The sequence below is a fragment of the Notothenia rossii genome, assembly GCF_949606895.1.
Source record: "Notothenia rossii genome assembly, chromosome: 8".
NCBI lineage: Eukaryota > Metazoa > Chordata > Actinopteri > Perciformes > Nototheniidae > Notothenia > Notothenia rossii.
In genome coordinates this window covers 15,442,793-15,468,387 of record NC_136906.1, presented here as the reverse complement: position 1 = coordinate 15,468,387, position 25,595 = coordinate 15,442,793, and the positions used below count along the sequence as shown (strand labels likewise).

The 25,595-nt window shown below is 45.1% G+C and overlaps 2 protein-coding genes across 5 annotated transcripts in view; both read left to right on the top strand.

The window, feature by feature from the left end:
• cep112 (centrosomal protein 112) overlaps nt 1-404 on the top strand; it is a 101,458-nt gene extending 101,054 nt beyond the window's left edge. For all 3 annotated transcript variants that reach the window (XM_079646488.1, XM_079646487.1, XM_079646489.1), the window contains one exon: nt 141-404. In XM_079646488.1, coding sequence (XP_079502614.1) covers nt 141-144 — 4 coding nt within the window. In that variant the 3' untranslated portion in view covers nt 145-404. The remainder of the gene's footprint in view (nt 1-140) is intronic.
• On the top strand, nt 148-24,404 carry axin2 (axin 2 (conductin, axil)). Of its 2 annotated transcripts, none has more exons than XM_079646491.1 (11): nt 148-203; nt 10,043-10,956; nt 12,895-13,026; nt 15,199-15,301; nt 17,168-17,308; nt 17,394-17,893; nt 18,010-18,186; nt 18,287-18,493; nt 18,651-18,785; nt 19,524-19,673; nt 22,786-24,404. In XM_079646491.1, the coding sequence occupies exons 2-11, from the start codon at nt 10,157-10,159 to the stop codon at nt 22,910-22,912; spliced, it is 2,472 nt and encodes an 823-aa protein (XP_079502617.1). In that variant the 5' UTR covers nt 148-203; nt 10,043-10,156; the 3' UTR covers nt 22,913-24,404. The 2 variants fall into 2 exon arrangements, with proteins under 2 accessions (XP_079502617.1, XP_079502616.1); XM_079646490.1 differs by lacking the exon at nt 148-203 and adding an exon at nt 8,249-8,713.
• The last annotated feature ends 1,191 nt before the right edge of the window (nt 24,405-25,595 follow it).

Below are 25,595 nucleotides of genomic sequence, written 5' to 3'. Positions count from 1 at the left end.
AAAGTGATGGAGAGGTTGACAATCTCAAAGACAATGTCATCAGAGAGAGTTTAAATTCCATGATGGTACACTTTAATATTGATTTATTAAAATGTTGTCTTAATGGTTTCTCACTGGTAAAACCCAACTCCTCTGTACAGGTAACCATGGGAGAACAGCCTGACCCCTCGTCGGAAAATGAAGGAAACGACGTCCAATCAGATGTGAGCATTATTGACGGTTAAAAGTATTTTACACATCTGTCGTGCCACTGTTCCCGTCATCTTTTTATTTATTGTGCTGTTGTCTGTCATGGTTTTATTGAAGTGTAAACTATTTATACATCGTCAGACTTCAGTTTGGAATTTACATATTTATGTTCACAACATTGTTTTATACTTTTTAATAAAAAACATTCCACCATTTTTTGTTGTCATGCTTGTTTTTTATTATTCTGAGCATGTTTTTCATCTTCAAATACCTCATAATTAGTCCATAAATGTGTGGAAGTCAAGCTGTTACCCTTGTTTTTATATGACCGCAACATGCATGTTTATTAAGATTAGCGCTGTAACTTAACACTAAAGTCAAAGACCTTCAATTCCCATTTCCCGCCCATCACTATTTAGCATTGCCTTTTTGCTCAAGCCCCTGTTTGAACTGTAAAGAGTGGTTGGGGGTTTGTGGTCGGTCCAGATAAAAAGCGCTGCGAGTCGATTGTTTGAAACTCAGGCCAAGCGCTACAGTCCTTGGGCTCAGTGTTTCTCCACCACCACTTTGTGTTTTACCAACGGCTCCACTCAAACCCAAGCTGGATGACTCAGACGATTGAGTCCACCAAACGGCCCGCCATGTCTCCAACTGTCCTCCAATGTTTCCAGTTTGAATGTTTTATGATGATAATAACATTTGGTTGGCCAAGGATGGGCTTCATAATGAGCCCCAATCCATTGTTTCTTTAGGACTCTGGTAGGTGAGGAATGTTTGGGCTTGAATACTGATCATTTTGATAGAATCCAGTTTCTCTGTAAAACAATTCGGAGACATTATTAAATTCCAAAACCAGATTTGATTTCAAAGAGGCCTCTACTCTTATTTGCATTGGAATGGCTTTCGTTTTGCACCCGCGGTTCACGCACTTCCACGTGTCCCATTGTCCGTGATCTCCAAACGAACACTATACCCCTCTCTGTATTTATTTGATGTGCTGATTCCGCTGCCCAGGCAGAGACAGAGAAGAAACAAAAAAAAGAGAGACGAAAGGAGAGAGGACTGTCAGACCGACATCTGAGAAACAGGAATTTAGTCTTTCAGCACAAAGCCTTTGTGGAGTCTGTTGTTTCTGGAAGAAGTGCAGAAAGGATTCAAAACGATTGCGACACAGCAATTCAAGCATGTATGCGTGTCATTTTGCATTCACTGTATGTGTGATAACAATCATGTTCAATACTGAGAAAAGTGTTTCAATCAATCGCAAGGTCCACACTCGAAGATGATTCTAAAATATGTGTATTTTGCATGTTCCTTTTTACAGAAGCAGGTAGAGATGTTTGGAAACAACAGCCATTAAACATAAGATTGCTTAGTTGCATCTTTTCATAGATTTCCTCAAACCGGAGCTTGCGTAGAGATTTATGTACCAGACTTTGTGAATTACTGTTCTAAATGGTAGGTAGCAACTGGCAGGCTTGTCAGATTGTCTGTTTTAGTTCGAAACATTTCGCCTGATCTTGGGAAGGGATTCGGATGCTCTTCGATTATGTAATCAGCAATTTGTTTGAAGCATACTAAGGTCCTCCCACAGGAAGCAGGGGGGGTTCATCCTCCTACGACCGTGCGCGTATTATGTAGCGATTAAACATGTGTGGAGGTGAGAAAATTGGCTGGATTTTGCTTCTTCTCTTTGCACAATTACTGCTATAAAATACATACATACAAACTCAATACTGAACGCCTTCAGAGGCTCTTTGACACAGTTTGCTATTATTCCCATTTCTACATCCCACCCCTCAAGGCTCTGTCCCAGACCTTCACGTATAACCCTTTTAAACAGACATGAACACTTTAGACGGGGTGAACTGTGATTGTCCTTCATACTTTGACTTTTACATAATTTTGGACGCAGCCCCACAACAGGATGTGTAAGATACTGTTAGGTGACCCAACAAAGTCTTCATTAACTTGAGCTTCTGATTATGTAGATCTAAAGGGTTTTGTGTTTGCTCATTTATACCCAAAGAGGCTCCAGCTATAACCTCTCCTTTAATCTGTGTTACTGCTCTGACATAGTTTCACTCTAATTGATTGTCTACCACTAAAATAACCTCCATAATTGAGTTTGTGTAAATACAAGCCATGAATGTCATTTCCACACGGCCGAAATGGCCCCATTAAGGATCAAAGCCCCCGCTTCCCCTCGGTTATCTCCACATCAGACCATGTGCTGTTGTGTGACAACAGTAAGGGGAGTCAGGGTGGCTCGCCAAGGTTTCCACCATATTCCCACTTCATGCTGGCGCTCACGTCTACTGTACTGTAATTTAGATTGTTTCATGTGTTAGCTTCAGGTAGAGATTTAAATGTTTCATTGGCTAAAGAGTAGTTTTGACACGAGTGCACAACGACCTATTTAAAAATCATTGCACACTCTAAATGCACACGAGATAAAAAAAAAAAAACTGCCTCATGGCACTGAATCAGAAATGTAGAGCAACTGCAAACGTACGGAGGAACCTTAAAACCCTTTTTGTTTTGAAGTATTTTATTCCTGTAGGATATGTACGAGGTTGTTTTAAGGACATGAATTCTCAGATCAAAAGTGATATACCATCAAAAGTTTTTTCGGGTGATTTGAGGTCATTCCCATCTCCTTTTCTATGCCTTTTACTACATCTACATAAGTGACAATCTGTGAGTGCGCGCTTTATTCTGAGCGCTCCTGACAGGCCTCTGGGATTGACTGTACATCAGCGTGTGATTGACAAAGTCATCGCACGCGTGTGATTGCGTGAGCCGGATGTCACTGGAGCTTTTTATAGCTCAGTATTCTGAGTCAGACCCGAGGAGGCCTGTGTTTGGCTGCTGTACGCTGCTTGCATAAATAAAGCTGTTTATCGCCAACACTTCTCACACACACTGATGTCTTCCAACATGTTTTCTGTCTTTGTCTCTCTGCTAGCTTGTATCGCTCTCTCTTTGTTGATACGGTATATTTATGGCAGTGATTTTTTTCTTTTTTCCCGAGCCCTGTCACTCATGTGCAACGAGAGCTATGAAAAGGATATGCAGCTGTGTGATGTGAGAACAAGTGGGTTAGAGGCTATGCAGCCTTACTGAAGAGAAGGCACAGCAGGGTGCGTTTGTGTGTTTGTGGCATGAATTTGCCGCCCTGGATTGATAGTGTGGGTTGAGAAGAGGGACAGGAGACCCTGCACTAAAGACAGAGTGGGAGGTTTGTCTGTATCACTTGCCCTTTGTCTCAGTCTGTATACCTGGTTTCTCCGTTTCACACTTTCCATTTATCTCTCCCAGCCTCTGCCGTTATTATGTACATCATTTGCAGTAGGCTGTGGCAGCATCCAAACAAATGCAGTTCAAGTTGAAAATGCATCTTTTTATTGTTTTTTCTTTGTACCACATTCAATGACTTGTCTCTGTATGTTTATGACGGGGACACATTTTTGGCCTTGTTGCTATTGAATTAATTTACATCTATGTCTGCCCAGAGGTGTCTTCACATTGGCTTTACATACTTTGCATTAGTCTGCAAGCACTAACATTTTAAAATCAAGAAAATATCCAAAAGTAATCATACATTTAAGTTTTCTGAAGTTTTATTTTCAAAGGAGATATTCACACATCAAACTATCTCAGATGCAGTGCGCATCACTTGAGTCTAAAGAAAGGATGATCCGGCACACAGCTGTGTTTCCCTCACAGTGTAATCTTCCAACTTCCTGGTTAGACGCGGTTTGAAGGCCAATTGTGGCAGAGAATACTAAATCTCTGTTGTTTAATCAAGATTTAACTTAAAACCAACAGTCAAAGTTATTTAGTTGAAAAACATATTTTTTGAGCATTGAATGTAGATACCTCTTTCAGATTATTTAACTACCAAAATTACAAAGAACATTGAGGGTAAGACCTCTGATTGCTCTGCACTGAAATATGTGGTCTAAACGGAGACATACAGTATGACATTGATATATTTTGGAGAATCTTTACCCTTTGGCACTAAAAAACATTTTCATATTTATCTGCATTTGTGTGGACGTGAGTGATGCATGTTTGATTGTGATATTATTGAATCTTATACGAGCATATTACCATGGTGCTCACCCTGTTGTGTCACACCCGTCTAATGGAGGAACAGGAAGCTGGGGGAAAGAGATAACAATCTGGCATCTGTTGAATGGACGAGCAAGTTAATCACCTTACCAGTCAGTGAGCCCTCTGCGCTCCGGAGTCAAGAAGGAGGAAGATGGGGTTAAAGTGATGGATTAAGGATGAGTGAGGGAGCCAGGGTTCAGGTTAAGACTGGCTAAAAGACGGATCGCTGTCCTGTCAAGCATGGCAGAACTGTGGCGTCCGCTCTGTGAAGTGTCGGCATGGTGCTTCAGTGCGAGCAGCATAGGAAATGAAAGTCATTACTGTCAGTGTGGAGTGAGCTTCATGGCCCAAACGGGATTAGACAGTGCATCCGACATTGTTTCTATACATTGGTAGACTTAAAAGTCAAGCGCAAAATGGGATTAAAACGAGGGGAAAAAAACAATAAATAACCTTCAACAACCCCCCTCTCTCTTCTTGCCTCTCTTTTATTTCTTCTGTGCCTTCCTTCGCCACCAATTCCCTTCCTTCTTCATGTCTCATTCTTTAGTCTCTTCTCTTTCACCTGTCTCGCTCCCTTTTCCACTCTCTCTGACACATCTGTCTTTCCGTTCTTCCATCCTTCGCACAATCCCCATTATCAAAATGCACAGGTAGGCGCCGACTCCCACTCCCACTTTACATTCTCTGTTTTGTAAAAAAAAACATCCTTCTGGGGCCAATTGGCGCTGGAAATCCAACTTCATTCCCCTCAAACTGAACCCTTTCAAAAACAAACCCCCCTCCCTTTACCACCCGCACTCTTTTTTCCCTCTTTCAAAACAGCCCCATAACAAGCTGGTGAATTGTTGCCCTTCCTTAACTTTTAAGGGTATTATGCACCATGTCCAACTTCAAAGCCTGTCTTAACTCCACACTTTAATTGTATCTTCAACAGCTCGCTTCGTGCCATTTGATTCTGCTGACAACAGCACTTCTCCCTCTGTTCTCCTCCATCCTTCTCCTCCCGTCCTCTTCTGCCACTCTTTTCTCCTCGATTATGTTTTTGACCCCCACCACCACTGCCACAGCTCCTCTCATCAGCTCCTTGCTCCCTTCAGAGCCCATTGTCCCTCTGTTGTCGCCTACTTTGAAGAGGTAGCCTCCATTTCCTCTCTCGGCAGTCGGTTGTTGCCTGGGGTGTGTACACACCAAACAAACTTGAAACAGTAACCCCCTGTCCTACATTGGCTGTCTCCTACTCTCTTTATCTGCTCTCTCTCTCCCTCCCTCTCTCTCAGTCTGTGTGAGCTGACTTCCTCTTCATGGCCCTGGTTGATAATTGCCATAAGCTTCCCTCTTGGTTTCATTTTCCATTGTCCTCCCCCAAATTCTTGGCTCTGGCTTGAGATAAAGGGATGAGTACTTCAAAGGGTCTGCAAAGAGTTTAACCCCAAGCCGAAAGGAACAGCACACAATACTGTAATTGAGAGCAGTTACTGATCACAGAGCTGCAGCACAGAGAGGACTGCACCGGTACACACACACACTCTGAGTGTTTATGAGTACAACTGAGGTGGCCAGTAGCAGTTACGACAGGCCAAGGCTGCTCAGGAGACCATATAACACACAGTCATAAAAACCTTTCGAGTCCTCTTAAGTTGTTATATAAGAGGTGTTTTCCATCAAATCTGACTTGCGATAACATAGAAGATAAAGCTGCTTTGTTTATTTTGTGCACATCCAATAAAAGATCAAAATTAAAGACATGATTGGACCCCACAAAGATTTATGCGTGCTCTTCCGTCTCTTTTTATGGGACTCTTTGTAGTCAAGCTGAATTTGACCTGTCCCTGTAATAATATCTTCCTAAACAGAGAGACAGTTGCACCCCATAACCTCTCCCACTGAAGCCCTCTCTTTCAAGGGTCTTTTTATAGGGCCAGGAGCCAAGGACACCCCAGGTCTCAGGCCAGTCACAGACCTGGGGTCAGCTCCTGTAGGGCAGCAGGGAAGACCCAACCTATGGGGACCTCCCATGAACCACGGAGGGGGTTGACAAGGCAGGACATGAGGGCCCAACTGGCCCCCGGTACTGGCAGGGGGTCCACACCATCGCCATGGTGATGGTTTCCACCCTGGTGTGTTTACTGTCAGAGGTCAGCCCCAGCCCTCTAAAGTTAACAAAGGCTGACATTGTTGGGTCTGTATATTAGCCAGATGACCTGTACACAGAGAGACCCAGACTGTGTGAGCTTTAATGAGATAAGAAATTGTGTTTGTGTGGACTTGTTTTTAAACTCTGAGTCATGGTTTCAGATGTTAAATATACTGTATGTCAGTTAGTCCCCTAACTTTTTGGTCATAAGGGCTCAGCGAACCCTCAGATTAACTCGATACTTGTCTGTCTACTCTACACCAACATTTATTTATCTATTTCAACCGTTTGTCCATGATTTTTTTTATGTGTTTCAACCATTTATACATTACTTTTTAATATTTTTAACTATTTGCCTAATACTTTTGCTGTTGGAATAGCTCTGCTTGCTTGCCAGTTCATTGTTGTGCACTCAGTGGTTAAAACGAACTCGATAAATTCATTTTTAGAACATCAAATTCCTTTTTTTCTAAATACTGGTTCTACTGGGGTACGCGTGCCATGGTTTGCAATCCCTTCTGTTCATCTTTTGCTGGATATTATGTTTGATTTAGATGCATTGTTTCTGTGCAGGATGTGAACGTGCAGAATTTGAACATGATAAAGTGGCCTTTGAATGGTGACTAATCCTTTAGTCATCATGGCCTCTTCAAGAGCAATGTCCTCTTTTATAAACCTTAATGCGAAGCGGGGCATCAAGGGAGAAGGTTTCACAGCACCTTTAGCAAACAGGCTGATCAAAGTGTTTGCGCTGCACTTTTTGAATGTCTGTCCACTGAGACAAAAAGGACACACAGACACCTACTGTGTACTCTTGTACAAAGGGTCTCCTGTGGTTGCTAATTTCGAACACTAAAGCCTTTTTAAAACAATACTGACTCTTTTAACCACTACATCACTACTGCTTGTAGCTAGTTCAGTATGGACAAAGGAAATGGAATCCAAAATGTCCACTACTGTCTGCATCCAAACAACTCCTCTCAGTCTGACCAGTCAATGGATGTATATTGAATGTCTGACCTGTCTATGGGCTTTTCACTCCTTTTAATGTGATCTGCTGCAGTTAAGGGCTGTGCACAAAGCAGAGAGCTGTACAATCAGAGCAGCAAAGATCTTCTGTTGATTAAATGATATGTTAACATCCTTCAGGGAATTTACCATTGCTGAACAGATGTTTTAATCTGGTGTGGATTTATGTACCATGTGCCCTTGTTGCCACTGGTAGGAGCTGTCGAGTGATGAACAGCACAATGATTTGATTTTCTATTGCAACATGCTGTATGGTAATGACTTCTGTGGATAGTTAAAGCGACTTTTATTAAAAATTCCTGGAAATCAGCCTAATGTACGCTTTGGTTCTTCTGAAGTTGTCTTCAGCAAGTCTTTGAATCTTAATGAGGCACACATCTTTGTCTCTTTGCTTTCCAAATAAAGACTTAAGGGGATTAAAAATCATAGTTTCATTATTCTCATAGGCTTTTGTATTCTATAATGTGACCAGCGATGTATATGAGGATATGAACGTGCCATTAAATGCAGGCCAGTGCATGCTTTGTGCATCCTCATTCCCCAGGTCTCCAATGGGTTAATCTAAAAAACTATGCGGATCTTGAAAAGAAAGGATCCCTGCGTCTTTAAAGTGTATGTAGCAACAGAAGGATTGTAGCGATAATGCTATTGGGGCGGCAGATCAGTTACTTCTGACGCTCCAAAGCCTCGGGGAGTTGGCTCAAGATTGCTTGTCTTTGATAAGGTCCTTACCATGTAGCTGCAACTTCAGGATCTGGGAAAAGATTGTTAAAACGTAGCAAAAATCAAGCTGTTTAGAACATAAACAGAGTAACCTTTAAAATATGTCTCATCCGGAGTGATTGCAACGTATCTGGGCAGCTCCAACACTTGTTTTCATTTTTTTCTGAGGCATTAAGCTGCAATTGTTTTGTATGCAGCTGTCGGGACCTGGCAGTCGGTTCCTCACTTTGAAGTGCGCTGCTCCAGCCTGTCGGCTCAGTTGGTGTTGGAGTCGCCTACAGGAGAGATCTACCGTGCGGCATGGCAGCCTGAAACCATAGGGAGGAGAAAAGGAGGAGGGAGAAAAGCGGTATTTTTTTCCTCTGGAGTGCATTTTTCTCTCCGTAAACCGACTCAAACCTGAACGGACTGTATGTGTGCGCGTCGCGGAGACGAGTACTGTGGATTATACGCGTTTTTTGTGGATAAAAAACAACAACTGGAGTTTAATTTGAGGAGAGAACTCGTGGATCGATGGTAAGTTACAAGAGTGTGTGCCTCCTCAAACTGGCCCCCATTGGAGTTTCCTTTGATGTGTTGTTGACTCGCCTTTGAAGTAATGTTCAGGGGGAAATTAACCGCTTTTCTTACACTTGGAGCCCCCAAAACGCTTCGAATGTTGTCTGTATCATTTACTTCATTTGCCTTTCGATATTGTTTGATTTCATATTAAGATTTATAATCTTACAAACAAGTACTCGTTTCAATTTGTGGAATTCCTCCCCCACAAGATCTGAGACTTTGGTGTACTTGGGATTGGACATTCAAGAGGAGTTGTTTTTTCGCCTTATATGTAACATTTAGGAAACTTTAGAAGACTACGTGACAATATGAATGTGAGTTTTAGTTGTAATAATATAAAAACACATTTGAAGAGTTGCTTATTTTGTCAAGAAGTAGCCTAGACGGTTCGGTATAGGAAGATTTACAGTTGTTCTGTGTCCGGAGCTGTTTCTCTTGCTGCCTCTCACAAGTTTAACACTTGCAATGTAACCGTCTGTCAGTGACAAATTAAATGTTACACATGAGCCCCTTATACATTGTAACGTTGATGCTTTACGGTGTAGAAGAGCTCATGTTACAAAGCAGCTCATAATATAGTTAAAACAAGAGATAGCAGGGTGTTTTAAATATATTTGAGCGTGTTACAGCTCCAGGAGTTATACACCAGCTGCAGCCAGTTAACTCCATTAACTATGTTGGTCACGTTTTTCGATCTCTGCGAGTTTGTCCCACATCAATGTCCTACAGGTACAGGGAGGCTCAATTTTGATGTGATTTAGTCGCCTGTGATGAGATGTTGAGACGCAGAAATGAGAAAGTGTCAGGGATGGTGGGAAAGACATGTGCTTGCTTTCTGCAGCCAGGCTCTGACTCTGACACCAGGCGAGGTGGATCCGGAAGCGTTCATAAAGCCGTGTCCGCTTGGGGGATTAATGACTTATTAATGGAGTTAAGTTCATAGCCCCGTTTGACATTCGTGTGATTACTAGGCTACTTGTCTTGTTGTTACCAGAATAGAAGATGATGCAGTTGCTCAGGTTGTTTTCTGCTCGCATGTGCACTATTCAATTCGTGTTAATTTAACCAAAAGCGCCTCAGTAGTTATCACATTCCAGGTTGATTTATGAATAATTGCTGTTTATGTAATGCTGCTGCAGCGTTTTCTCACATTTTCTCTGTGAACTAGGCTGTCTTTTTCTGTAGAAGTCCCCAGAAGAGGGTCTGAACAGACTCTTACTGCGTCTCTCCCCTTTGAAGTTGGGGCGGATCTGGTTTTGATTAGATCAATACTTTGTGTTTCAGAGAGAAGACGGGCAGCCAGAGAGAAGCTCCCCCGCTGACATAAGAGAGTGAGGAGATTACAGTAGAAGCTCAGAGGAGGCGAACAGCACACTCTCTCCTGCTGCCTCCACAGCCATGAGCCGGGCGCTTATGGCCCATATCGCCAGCAGTTTCCGAGAAGATGCTCCTCGACCCCCGGTGCCGGGGGAGGAGGGCGAGGCGCCCTGCTACCCCGGCAAACTCGCGATGATGAGACCCGTGGAACCCCCCAAATCGTTTTTTCTCGGCTCTCCGGGATCTTCCGCACGGAGGAACGAGGACGGTCTAGGGGAGCCAGAGGGAAGTGCCTCCCCGGATTCACCGCTTTCTCGGTGGACAAAGTCTTTGCACTCACTCCTCGGGGACCAGGACGGTGCGCTTCTTTTTAGGACATTCCTGGAGCGAGAGAAATGTGTCGATACTTTAGACTTTTGGTTCGCCTGCAATGGATTCAGGCAAATGGACCTCAAGGATACCAAAACGCAGAGAGTCGCCAAAGCTATTTACAAGCGCTACATCGAAAACAACAGCATTGTCGCCAAACAGCTCAAGCCCGCGACTAAGACCTTCATACGGGATAATATCAAGAAGCTACACATAGACTCTGCGATGTTCGACCAGGCGCAGACGGAGATCCAAACCAACATGGAGGAGAATGCGTACCAGATGTTTCTAACCTCTGACATTTACCTCGAGTACGTGAGGACTGGGGGAGAAAACCCGAATCACGTCAGCTCGAACGGGCTGGGTGACCTGAAAGTTGTTTGTGGATACCTGCCCACGCTCAATGAAGAGGAGGAGTGGAGTTGTGATTTCAAAGCCAAAGCTCTCGTTGGACTGTCAGCAAAGTCGCAAAGGTCCAGTGTGTCCATGAGGGCGGTGGAGGTGATGGAGAGGTAAGGCTGCAACACCCTTTTTAAACTGTATTGATCTTAGAATATAGACTCAACATATTTATCCACATTACAGGCAACTGCTACATTTAATCTTGTGTGTAAATAAGTGCAAAACATGCTTTGCAATTTAAAAACTATTACTTCAGAGTTTTTTACAAGTGTGTAGAGAGCTCTGTGGTGGCTCTCTGGCCCCTCTCACTATCTCCAGCAGCAGCAGCAGCAGCAGCAGCCCCCTGCTGGCGCTCGCATGGATTTCCGGGACTTTGAAATAGTTCAGCAGAATGAGGGATCATCTTCCACGCGAAAAGTTCACAGAGCACGGCTGGCTCAGGCCCCAGCCAGCAAATAATAGATGATGACATTGCTATGCTATGCCTCCTCCTGTACCACACTGTCCTCAAGCCTTTGACAGGGATGTCAATCTGTAGCATATCTATATAGACGGCACTTTGAAAAGGGGGCTGTAGTTTCATTTAAAGCTTCATTAGGGCCCTTTATTTGCAAAGAAAGCGTACAATCACACTTTGAAACCTTGACTTGCACCCCAAACACATTTTTGAGGAGTTTATTTCCCTATAAAGGTTGCTGTCATTCAAAATCGAACCAACATTGATATAGCTTCTGATGTTGCTGTTGCTAATGAGAGACTGATTTACAAGTACGGCTAAGTAAACTGACAGCTAGTGTGTGTGTGTGTGTGTGTGTGTGTGTGTGTGTGTGTGTGTGTGTGTGTGTGTGTGTGTGTGTGTGTGTGTGTGTGTGTGTGTGTGTGTGTGTGTGTGTGTGTGTGTGTGTGTGTGTGTGTGTGTGTGTGTGTGTGTGTGTGTGTGTGTGTGTGTGTGTGTGTGTGTGTGTGTGTGTGTGTGTGTGTGTGTGTGTGTGTGTGGTAACTTTCTTGGAGTGTGACCCTAAAGTGAGAGTGTAGTCCCTCTTCTGACATGAAGCCCCCCTGTCACCTTAAATATTCAAAACATGTGGGACCCATTCCTCCCCTTTTTGCTTCCCTCCCCTCTTATCATCAAAACAAACCGTGAACGGCAGCAGCTAAAGTACACAATCAACAACCACCTCCCCCCCCAACCCTCTACCTCTCTTCTTCCCTCGCTACTTGTTTGCGTCAATTCTTCTCTGATTTCCTCCCCCCACCGTCTCCACTTTTATCTTTATTCCTTTTGAAAACTCCGGGATGGGGACTGCGAGGCATGCTTTTGGAGCGAAAGTAAGGGGAAAGAGAACGGAAAGGAAGTACAGGGAGAGAGAGAGGGGTGGTGGGAGGAGGGAGTGCCCCTCATGAAAGAAAGGGAGGGAGGAGAAAGGATAAATGAGGGGGTGAGAGAGAGAGAGGCAGGGAGGGAAGAATGCAAGGCCAGCTGTGTTAAATACCTGACTCTTTGCAAGCCCCTCTGAAGGTCAGCCTGGAGCTGGGGGCCTACAGCTTCAGTCCTGCTGGGTCTCTCCCTCATGAAGACCCCCCTTTTTTTCATCTCCACTTTCTTTCCTTCTCTGACACACTCTCATGCTTCCGCTCTATACTTTTTTTTCTCCCCCTCTTCCCTTTTCTCCTCCTTCTGTACTGTTGCAAGAATGCATGCACAGCGGGAGATGAATGCTGAGGAAAGAGTGAGTGTGAACGAGAGAAATGGAAAGAGAGAAATGGTGGGCTACTTAAGAAGGCATCAATGGAGCCTAACATGAACTTGTGTTGAAGGATCGAGCTTGTTGATGAGCTGGTCACATTCAATCATTACAGACTCTTGTTATATTGTTGTTATTGGCTATATAGGCAAGGTCACATTCACACTCCACGTCATTAAAACCTCAGAAGATATAACCTGTCTTGATCCTCGCCATGAGTGAAATACAAAAGTCACCCACCTGTTGCATACTGTTTCACAGTAATTAGTATTGATCAGATGTTCGTTGTTGTAACCTCCCCAGATCATACAAGAGAGGAGACCCGATCAACCCCTGCCATGCCGGCTCTTTCGCCCCCGTCAGCAGCACCAACGACAGCGAGGTGTCCAGCGACGCCTTGACGGACGACGCCATGTCCGTGACCGACAGTAGTGTGTAAGTGAATATTAACCAACATCAGTGTGTGTGTGTGTGTGTTTGAAAGCCAATGCCATCCAGAGAGGGTGTTTCATACAAGTGACCAAATAAAGTTCTTTCCTTCAGCTGGCTGTTAAGAGTCATCGCCAAACTAGAATCATGGTTTTCTGTGATGGGAATGTTGGTGAATTGTGGCCCCTTGAAAAGAATGGAATAACTCTGTAAATAAGAGGTCATTGTGAGTTGATACATGGAAATGAGAATTAAGACTTTACATTCGTTGTAGCAGTTTAAATTGTTGGTAAAATAGTTTCGTCAAAGGGTTGTAACTAATGGCTTGTTTTAATATCTTGTTGTTTGATTCATTTGTGATTCGTTGGTCTATAAGATTTCTCAGGTCCTGTTGCAAAGACGTTTAATTAACAATGAAACGGCATAAATTCACATTTCACAACCTCAAATGCGAACATTGAGACATTATCAGAACTGTTGTTGATTAACCGCCCAATGGATTGACTAATCAAGAGATTGGCTAATCTTTTCTGCACGAAAAATGTCTGCACAAGTACATTGCCTCTGTCCACATGTAGTTGGTGCTTATCTGTGTACGTGCCTACGGCCTTGTTCTTCAAAGGGGATTACTTGGCATTATCACGTGTCCATCTAGTGACAGGGTACGATGAAGTCATTGAATGGTGCACGACTCAAGGCCAAGAGCGCTCAGGTCAGCTGGTTTTTGGACAGAAGGCAGAAAAATGTTCTTCTTTACCTCATCTCACATGGGAGGCCTTCATGGATGATGTCACTAAAGCAGCCAAGTTAAACATTAGCGAGCTAAAGAGACTCAAAGACGGAGACACTGATGTTCAACCTGTGGGCCGGGCTGCTCATAAATTCGGCAGCTATAAAGAGAGGTTTTTTTACAACAGGATCCTCGGCTCTGGCATATCTCTAGACAGCCCTGCTTCAAAGAGGCCGAGGCCCATATAGTCCTATTCTGATGTACTTTGCCCAGTGCAGTGACAAAGCCGTAGCCACAGGGACACAACCCCCCACCCCCCCCCCCCCCTTCTCAATCTCTGCCCGCTCTGGCCTTGAACCGAATATCTGCCTCTCTTTAGGTCCGTTTAAAGGATCCATAAACATTTGAATCTCATTTACAGATAATGAAAATAATAGAAAAAAGGGGAAAGTCAACGGGGGAGGAGGCAGTTTTGGTGTGAAGAGAAAGAGTGGTGGAGTGGGGGGGGGGGGGGATTTTTGCTTATATCTTATTTATGGATTTGCTTGGACGCTGGGGAATGCAGCTGCGCAGACTTCAAACATTACCTTATCTTACAAACCAGCCTTTTGATGTGCGGAGATCAGAGGCTGGCTGCGGCAACGCTTGCCAAATGAAGTTTGGGAGGAGGGGTGGGGAAGGGGGGGGGGGGGGGGCTGCTTATGCGCATGACTGTGGCATTTCAAAGCAAAAGTAGAAAAGTGCTCCTCAGTTAGGCTAGGTCACCAGCAAGCTGCTGTTTAGCATGGAGAAAAGACAGTTTGATGCTCGAGCTTTGCTGTTTGTTGTTTGATTTCATTTTGTAGCCAGTCAGCCATTCAGTGCCTCAGACAGATTGAACCAGGTTAGCTACACCCTTGGGTCTTGCCCTGCAGTAGCTCTTTGAATAAGTATAACGAGTTGCTAATGCTAACAGTGTCCTCAGCTCGACATAAAAGCCAGAAGGGGAATGCTAATGCTGACACTACTTTTGGCCATCAGAACAGAGCGCACTGTGACTGCAGAGTGTGTTTGTGTTTTAAGTGTGTGTCCTTTTTGGAAAGGAAGGATGCCCAGCTCTGTGCTGGAGCCAGATATTAAAAACGAGTGTCATTTCTAGGGCAAACCAAACCTCTTACCTCCTCACTCAGAACCCTGTAACCTAGTCTGCTGCGACACACAAACAGCCAGACACCAGCCAGACACCATGGCATGGTTTGACCTCTGAGTGTCTTCTTTATGTTCTCAAAGGAAGTTAAGGAAGATGAAAAACCAAATAGACGGGTGAATTAATTGATTAGATTTATTCTCGCTTGAACTGCGTTTGATCTACCCAGTTAGCTAATAAGCGTCTTCCTGAATGTCTGTTTGGTCTTAAATGGTGTATCTGATTTGGTAATTGACCTTTTGTGATCTGTCCGCTCCCCCAGAGATGGCATCCCTCCATATAAACTGGGCTCAAAGAAGCAGCTACAGAGGGAGATGCAGCGCAACATGAGGATGAACAGCCAAGTCTATCTGCCTGCTTTCCCTGTAAGTACACACACGTGCGCACCATCCAAAGTCTTTTTGAACCTGGGTCCCACAGTGTCATTTCCATACCTCCCTGTGTTCTGGGTCTCTCTTGGTTCTATGAATAGTACGGCACAAACTGTATTCCACATTCTCAATTCAACAGCAAAGATCTAAAGAGTAACGTCAAAGACCCAGCCTCCCACCCGCGCACACACACACACTTGCACAAGTGCACATACACACATACAAACACGAGCCCCCCCCCCCCCCCCGCGCTACCTTTGGTGTCACCTACACCCCCATTAGGGTTCCTTGAAGTCTGTGGGAGACGAGGGGGGTCTCTAAGCTGTTTATCGCCGCAGCGCTCGGAACACACCAGGGTTTTTTTTTTCTTCCCTACCGATGCTGTAAATATGGAGAATAGGGAGAAATGAGGAAGATCTCTGCCGCTTTATCCCGAGGGCTCTGAAATCAGCCCGGTTTCCCAACGAAAACACACACACACACACACACACACACACACACACACACACACACACACACAGGCGCTTTGATCCAAGGATGAATGAGGCAAACGCACAGGGAAGTGACAACTTCCAACAGAGCTGGCCCCCTTTTTTCCACAGCACCCCCCTACACACACACACACACACACACACACACACACACACACACACACACACACACACACACACACACACACACACACACACACACACACACACACACTCTCAGCCAGCCCCCTCCCCTAAAAGTGAGGGATCTTAGGGAAGAGTTTGAGCGTGTCATGTGAGCTCTCAGTGGGTCAGAGGGGAGTTGGTAGCTTAAGGCTTAAGAGAGGCTAACTTCAGGTTGAGAGAAGAACAGGAAAGGCGGCAGGGGAATGTCGTGCAGAAGTATTAGTAACAGAAGCCGTTTGTTACAATAAACTTGATTGATCGACATGATGAGATATGCAGATAGTGTAACTTCTAGAAGGAAGACATCAACCGATTGATCCTCTGCACTTTTCTCCCACTGTCCTCCTTTTGCTGTATTTTTCGCTTTTGTTCTTGTTTAGTTTTTTCGCGTCTGATTTTTGGCGATGGCTTCCGTTCCCATGGTGCAGCAGCCTCCAGGCTCCATCAGACAAGAGCCTCTTTCCCTCACTCTTCTCCCCTTCATCCCTACTACAAAGGGAAAGGAGAAACAAAAAAAGAGGAAGAAAAATCAAGACAGCCCCTGTGCAAAAATGCAAATAATTTAAGAAGCGTGCACACACCCACACACACACACACATTCTTACACTGTCACTGTACTGTACCTCAAAGGTGCCCAGTGTGTGACAAAGGGGTGGGGGGGATAATATTACCTCAACCTTTCTGATCTCCTATCCTTTTTATGTCACCTTTATCTCTTTCCTTCAATCCTTCTCTCCATTTTCTTCCCCCCACCCCTTTGAGCACACATCTCTGCATCTCAACTTTTTTTTTAAATCCCTCATCCTTTCCTCCCTGGAGTTCTCTTCCACCCCCTGTCGATATGTGGCTTTTATTCCTAGATGTAAAGCCACTGCTTCCCATCTATCTATCCCTCTCCATCCCTCCCTCCACCACCCTAGCCCCCCCCCCCTCCCCCCCACTGAGTGTTTGATATTTGACGAGGGAGCCTTTGAAGTGCGCTGACTTTAAAGAGGCCTGCTGATGATGACAGTGGGAACCAGCCGAGGCCTAGCCCAGCCTGCCACCCCTTGAAACAACCCCGTAGCCCTGGGTACCCGCGAGAGGGGCCTGATCAGTACCACCAATGGTGTTCATGTAGACAGATGAGGGCGTTGAAGTGTGGATCTGTGTGGAAGCCGGGGCGTGATGAAACAATGGCTAATGTATCTTCTTCTCCACGTAGCGTACCCGCCGTCCCCCCAAGGAGATGGTGCCGATGGAGCCGTCAGCGTTTGCAGCCCAGCTCATCTCCCGCCTGGAGAGCCTGAAGAGGAAGCAGGACACGCTCAACTCTCTGGAGGAGAAGCTGCAGCAGATTCAGGAGGTTTGTTTACTTTTTTGAACTAGAAAAACTCAAGTGTTTGGTGTTTGTCCTCCTCCTCTGATCATTATGTATGATTTGTTATAAGGAGGAGGAGAAAGACGACACAGAGTTCATGGGAAGTGCTCGCCAGCTGTCCCCCAACCCACTCACCCTCCTCCCTGGCTCCTCTGATGAGGACCCCCAGGCCATTCTGGACGAACACCTGTCCCGCGTCCTGAGGACCCCCGGCTGCCAGTCTCCCGCTGTCGCCCGCCACTCGCCTCGCTCCAGGTCCCCGGAGCGCGGGCCCCTCACACGGGCCGGCTTTGGGGTCAAGGCTCAGGTGAGGACCGGGCCCTCCACTCCTGACCAAGGGGCCGCCACTCTGTCCGTGGGCCCCGGCAGGACCCTCGTAAGCAGGCAGAGCACCAAACACATCCACCACCACTACATCCACCACCACGGCAGTCCCAAGAGCACGGAGCAGATTGAGAGGGAGGCGGCCCTCAGGGTGCACGGCCTGTGCTCCGGCAGCGGGGAGGGCCAACGCAGCCGCAGCCTGGGCCGAGAGATGTGTGGGGCCGCCTCAGCAGACAGCAGCGTGGGGTCAGTTCAAAGCCCCCCTTCATCATCATCATCATCATCATCTCATTTGTTTCCTGCTTTCTTGTGTCAGATTTAAGAAAAAATACAAATACTAATTCTCTCCGTCCCCTCCTCAGACGTTCTAGCTCTCTGTCCAGACGTGTGTGTCGCTCAGTCGCCGAGGATGGAGGATCAGAAGGGTGTGTGGAGGACTGTGGCCCCTCGCAGCTGCCCAGCGACACGGCAGACCCCTCCCAGAACGTGCTGCAGTGGATCCTGGAAAGTAAACGGCAAGGCAGGCAGAAATCCCACAGGTAAGCAGAGACCAGCAGAGTGCTTTGTTTTTTTCAATCTAAAATAAAGTGCCACCGTTGCATGTTGTTAACGTGTTCTTATTTCTCTTCCCCCTTGCAGCACGCAGAGCCCCAAGAATCCCTCCTCTGCACAGACGCACACGTGGGGCGGTGGCGGAAGCTGTGGCCACCTACGGAGCCACCAGCCAGCCCAGCCATTCATCCAGGACCCTGCCATGCCCCCCCTGCCCCCTCCCAACACTCTGGCCCAGCTGGAGGAGGCCTGCCGCAGGCTGGAGGAGGTCTCCACCAAGACCACCAAGCAAAGGTACACACGGCCTAGTGGGAAGCTGTTGAATGTTTCTCTTAGCTTTGGTCCGCTTTTATCCTTGGTTAGGATTTGTAGATTGATGTCATGGGTTTTCAAAAAGGTATGCAGCGTTATGAATCCTAGTAATACACTCAACACTCATCTCTCTTTCCAGGCATTCAACATCCAGCCTCCAGCAAGAGAAGAGCCACCTAGTGCCTGTCCAGGGAGAGGTCTCCGTCCCTCTGTCTCAAGCCAATCCCAGCCCTGCGAGCCAACTCCCAGCCGGCCCCGGCCTCCAATCAGAAGAGTACGATGCCTCTAGCGTCCTGCCTTCCCTCTCCTCTCCTCCTCTCTGATCCTCTTCCTCCTCCTCTCAGCCATAACCTCCACCTTGCAGTGTACTTCTACCCTTTTTAACTCTTCCTGCACCCGCGCTGCTCACCGCACATGTAGGCCGACTGACGAGTAGTCTTAACATCACACATGTGCACACGCCCACATACAGTCACTGTAAAGACAAGGTGACCCCCTTTTTTTTAAACTTTTTTTTTAAAGAAGCTTATTTTAAGCTTTGTACACAGATGCCTGGCTCTGCCTCTGTTTGCATGAATCTTGTGTGCGTGGGGAGTGTGTAGTCACTGCACCACCTGACTGAGACATCCCTTTCATATATATGTATCATTTTTATTGGCTGTCCTTCAGTGAGCTGGCAGTCGGCTGGGGTGTGCAGAGCTTTGCAACGAGAGCTCGTCTGAAGTGGGCCTACAAAGCCTTGGACATAGCTGAAGGGGAATTGATCAATCTGTGGCCCTTCTGCATGCTCACACACAACCACAACACATAAGTACACACTAACTGATGGCACTAGGTCACCCACTCACCCAGTGTTTCCCTTCAGTCAGGGTGCTGTAACTGTATCTCCTGCTGAAGGTCCTGCGATGCTTTGCTGCGTTTCTCTTTGGATCATTATCTTGTTAAGTATCACGAGTGTTTCCCCCTTCTTCTAACACAGCTTTCCTCTCCCTTTTCTTTTTTCTACTTATAGGACAAAGGAGTGTAAGAAGAGTTTAGGAGGCGAGACAGTGGTGACGTATTTCTTCTGTGGTGAGGAGATCCCCTACCGGAGGAACATGAACAGCCACTCTCTCACCCTGGGACACTTCAAGGAGCAGCTCCGCAAGAAAGGCAACTACAGGTGTGTACATTCAAACACACAGATGATAAGGTTTTATTAGAGCGGTGTGATCTGTATTCCCGCCGGCTGCTTCTGTGATATTGGGATTTGCTGGCAATAAAACACTATCAGTTCATTGACCTTGATGTAAAACAATGATTGACCACAAACTGTTAACTTTCGGAGTATAAACAATCCTGCAAACGGAGCACAGGTCTCAGTGTTATGGGAGCTTTATGGCTCTTTGCAATCTGTTATTATGAGACCATAACCCGGCGATGAAAGACCTTGTCAAACTAATCGAGAAGCGCTAAAGGAAAGCAAAAGCGAGAACTCCTAATGTTAGCTATAGCTGAAAGTAGGGCTGCTCAATTAATCGTATTTTAATCGCAATTACGATTTTGGCTTGCAACGATTATGAAAACATTATCGAAATAAAACGTTTTTTTTTTTATTTATTTTTTTAAATATATTTATTGGTTTTTCAGTTGAATTATTCTTAAAGTTCAGGGTAATCAACTGTTAAAAACATACTGTTCACATTTTCTTCAATAAATGGATGTTTTCAAAGTAAATGGATAATCGTTTTTAATAATCCTGATATCAATTATTGACCCGAATAATGGAGATTATGATTTTTGCCATAATCGAGCAGCCCTAGCTGAAAGGCTACACCGTCTAGTGGGATGTGTATCTGTTATAAATGCTATATTTCCTTTACTTTTTCTACTGTTTTGTCCACTTCTATGTGAAACTCTGTTATCAGTGTTTGTTTCTGTGTGTGATTCAGGCCTCTGGTTGTTGTACGTGTGTATGTTGAAGGGGGGAGCAATGAAAAGGACAAGAGGGAGGGAGGGAGGGAGGGTGGGTGGTGCGGGAGTGGAAGAGTTTGAACTGCAGCGATTTGGGTCCCATCTGGTATTGATTTCCATGCTAAGGCACACTTAATACACATGGCTTTGAAGCCCCGGCCCCTTTCATTTCAACCAACAAAGACTCACACAAATGGCCAGCGTGCAAATTCTTCACTGATGCTATCAGGGGCTCTTTTTTTTTTCTTCCTGCCCCGGTGTGTGCATGTGTGCTTGCCTTGAACGTGCACACTGTTTACACATGTTGTAATCATTTTATGGATATTTTCTGAAAGGCAGATTGTTAAATGCCAGATTCGCTTGTTTGCTGTACTTCAGGGCCCTGACTGAGGCAGCTCTGCTTCACCGTGTGTGTGCAGAGAGAGATTTCAACTTTTGATTGCTCCTTTCCAGTTGGCATTAAAGTGAAAAGATCAAACCGCTTTTTGTTTAGACTGCCCTGGTCTCCAGGATAAGCTTGGCTTCAGTATTCAGTGTTAATAATTACAGGTAACCACTTGAGAGAAAAGCTACAGAACGGATAGAAAGTTCTTCCTTGTCCAGATGTGTGCAGTGCTTTTGGATCAGCAAATGTGACAAGCACTTAGCTCCAAGTTCCCCACATCTGTCTGTTTGCCCACCACCCCAAACTCTCTTCTCTCTGGCTCACTGTCTCAGTTCCTGTGTCATACCATGCACATTTTTTGGAGAGAGCTGCACGGCGCTTTAATAGCAGCCAGAGAATGTGTGGAGTTGGGTCATTTCAACATGGCAGCGGTTCAACAAAGAACAGTACTGCTGGGCCCTGCCAGACGATATTGGTGCCAGATGTCAGTGCAAACGGAGAGAGAGAGGAAAAGGGGGGGGGGGGGGGGGGGGGGGAACAGATCTAGCCACATAAAACATGTTCCAGTGGAAATTCAGGCTCTCTCTGTCTCTCTCAGCAAAAATATATCATGGCTCTTTGAAGATTTTTCTTCAAGAGTAGGACGGCTCCACTTTTTCCTCTCTCAGATCAGAACGGAGGATACAATTATGAGGCGTGTCAGGCTCTCCTCCGAGTTATCGGCTTTGTCTTATTTACTCACTTCCCTGAGAGAGACTTGGTGTTTCCCCTTTAGTTAAAGCCTTCCTGTATTTCAAGAGAAGCTGCTTTTTATTAGTGACCACCCTCACGCTGAACGGCGCATGTGCACTCGGGGCACCTTTTTTGCGAGGACTTTTTAAAAGACTACAGCGCTCGTTTTATAAGCATTGCATGTTGGACTCTGTCAGCCTCCCGTCTCATTAAAAACAAAATGCTCACAAACATTCCTGCCGCCCCACACATGGAGCAAATCGAGGCATTTTTCCATTACATAGTTAATGAGTGAATTCTGAGACACCCCCCCCCCCCCCCCCCCCCCCTCACCAATTCACCCCTGCTGGTTTCTCTTCCTCTAAAATGAGGATGGGGGGGTTGCATCATTAATGGCCCAGTGAAGTCATGGCTGACGAGAAGCCCCTCCTTTTTTAGATTTGAGTTTCCACATACACACACACACACACACACACACACACACACACACACACACACACACACACACACACACACACACACACACACACACACACACACACACACACACACACACACACACACACACACACACACACACACACACACACACACACACACCTCACAGAAAGTTGTCAGCCGGCTGCCCTTCCTATAGCGCTCAGCAAGAGCTCATGCTATGAACAGCGGTAAGGAAGGACACAGTGTCCCCCCCCCACTCTCCTCCTCCACTTTGTCTCTTGTTCTTTTCTTTGTCCCTGTAATAATGAAACGGGGATGAAGAGCGAGTGAGAGCCGTGCACGTGTGTACTCCAACGTGTGCGCGAGCGGTTGTGTAGGAGTCAGGGGGGTAATGACAGGCAGACTTGCAGGCACCCAAAATGTCAGCCTTTGTCAAAGGACCCCTTCATTTGCACGCTGGCCTAATTGGCCCCTGTTCGCCAGGACAACTGACAACAACAGGATGGAGAAAAAGGAAAGGGAGAAGTAAAAGAGAGGAGAGGAGAGGAGAGGAGGGAGGGATGAAGAGAGTCAGTGGAGCTCAGCAGGCTGTGTACCGAGCGGCTTTTCATGGCCGGCGGAAATGAGGCTTGATGTTTAAAGAAGGTCAAAGAGGTTGGCAACAAGCTGCTTTGACTTTCTCTTTTGACTTTTAGCTCGGAAGCTTTAATGAATCTCATGTTTGTTGTGTGTTTGGGTGTTAACTCTGTCTCGTCTGTTGCAGGTACTACTTTAAGAAGGCGAGCGAGGAGTTTGAGTGCGGAGCCGTGTTTGAGGAGGTCTCCGACGACAGCTCCCTGCTGCCCACATACCGAGGCAAGATCCTGGGCAAGGTGGAGCGGATGGACTGAGACCTCCACCCGTTGTGGATTATATGGACACTTTACACCTCAATGGATGTACTCCCTTCATATTCTCCCAAACATAGAGTATGTGTCCTCCAAGCTAAGACTGGAGACGCTGAAGGAATGTGGAGGTGTCGCGGGCAGATGGACAGTGAAAAGGAAGGACACGTTGTCGCTATCACAGGACTATCATGTGAACAGCCCGCTTTGAAGTGAAGAAAATAAAAGACGGTGTGTTGCTGGACTGAAATGTCTCTGTCTCTCCGGGAGAGAACACTCAAGAGACTCTAGGTGAATGACCACTCCTCAAAGAAGCGGGGGCGGTGGGCTAAAAATTGAGACTGACATCCTACCTGCCCGTGCTACTCACTAGCACAGCGCTAATATGTATATGCAGATACATGTACATTGCATTGTATTGTGATGCTTGTATTGCTGTGTTAAGATTTCTATTGCTATTTATTGGAAATACCCCCCCCCCCCCCCCCCCCAACACTTATATTCCTCCATGGACAAGCTGCTTGGAGTTGGAGAAACTTCTCCAATTTTCCACATCCGTGTTTTTTTTTCTTTCTTCCTTCCGAGCATCAGTTCTCAAAGCAAAGGAAATGGGTTTTATTCATTTTCTGCCCCTCATATTGAACTGTAAACTTAAAAAAAAAATACCTCTTCAAAAGATCCACTCCTGTTCCTGGAGATTCATCATCTCTGATCTCTTGGCTGGAGAGCTTACTGCTGAAGCTTTGAGAATGGCTCTCAATCACTTAAAGTCCGATAATATATTTACTACTGCAGTGCTACGTGTGGCCGTGTCCCCATCTGCTCTGAGTGTACTATGAAAAAAAAAAAAAGAGGAAGAAAAAAAGTTTTAATTCCCAACTCTGGGATCGTTCCCAGTTAGCCTTGATCGGTCGCGTCTTAGTGCCTTTGTTTCAGCGGCGCAGGCATCGCACAAATAGCCTACGTATTTACTAAGAGGAAGCTGCCCTGAACAGGTCCTAAAGTCCCCAAAATGTGTTTACATCAATATGAATATTTACCAACAAAAAGCTCTATAATGTGCTCCCCAACGTGCGTACCTATGTGATTGTGTGACTGAGTTGCTTTAGAGTAGTGTTACTCTGTGTGCATTAGAAACCTGCACTATGAGCTGCAGATGATAACTATGGTGATATACACTATGTCATAGTGTTTTGAAATGAGTACAGTAGCTGTGCCTACATGGGTTCTTGCCGTGTTTTACCCAATTTTCAGGGTCCTATTACTCCCTTGGTTTTTACAAGGGGCCTTATGTTGAAAATATATTTTTATGCCTTTAGTATCTGTTTCCTCATGTTCATGTTTTATAATATTTTCCATGGCTTCCTTGGCTCCACTTGTAAACTGTAAATTATGCGTTCTATAGAGCTCAGTTCAAAAGATGCCTCGGTACTTTAATTATTGTAATTATGAAGAGATGTAGCCTTTATTAAAATGTTCTATTTTTCAAATTATCAAATGGCTTCCCATGGTTTTGTGTGTGTGTGCGTGTGTGTGTGTGATCTCCACCAGATTTGCATCCATTATCAGCTCTTAATTTACTCCCTGGACTCTCTGTTGGAAATTAAAACATACAGCATTAATTTGGCCACCAGAGCCTCTGTGTGTTTGAGTGTGTGAGACGGAGAGTATTAAGTGTGTGTAAATGAGACACTTGGCTAATGCGTGCCATAAGAACATTTCATCGAGCCGTTTACATGGTTAACCGTTCAGCCTCCTGTGGCCTTCATGAACTGTGAGTGGAATACGGGCTGCTCTCACTTAATTACAGTGAATACATGAGAACTCACAGGCTGGCTGGAAACACACTGCTGCACAAATATAAGTTTCAGGTATAGGTCCTTACGGAGTCTGAGTATAAAGTTGAAGATTAAATTCTGCTCTTATTTAAGAGCTGAATTTAATCTTCAACTTTGTCTTAAAACAATAATCAGGTTTGAATCCCATTGAAAGCCCCCTTTCTAGTATATCTGTAATGTAAGAGATAGAAAGCGTCCAGTCATTTTGGGCAAATAAAGAAACATTTTAGACATACAAATAGTTAGACATATCGAGTGACTGTTCTGGAAATGTTGCAGACATTTTTGTAAAAAAAATAAAATTTCTACTTTTGGGGAAATTAAGGGGAACATAATTTAGACTAAATAGACCACCTAGAACACATTTCTGACAAGAACCCCACCCCCCTAGTGTCAAATATCTGAAATGGGCTTTAATGGTGAAATAACTCTTATATATAACTTCATTAACGAGGAAGATTTTTTGGTTTAAATTAGTTTGAACATTCTTTGAATTGAAGAATAAGAACATATCATATATCAATATAATTCGATCGGCTAAATTAACTGAGCAGATCATAATAATATTTATAATTGTGCATATTCGTCACTTTGGGTTTACTGTGAAAGTTTAGGGTTAAAGTCCCGATGTGACACCAGTGTCACAGCACTGTATAGCAATCATTTGTTTCATATCAATTTGATCAAGAAATATTTCCACAACAGGTTAAATGCTATAAAGGACATGTTATGTAAGCATTTTAATTCTTAAATTGCTTGAATTTTACATTTAGCAATAACAAAAAAGCTTTTGAAATGTAGCTAGTTCTGTCACATGTGTTAGTCTGGCACATGGACATCTTGGACATGTT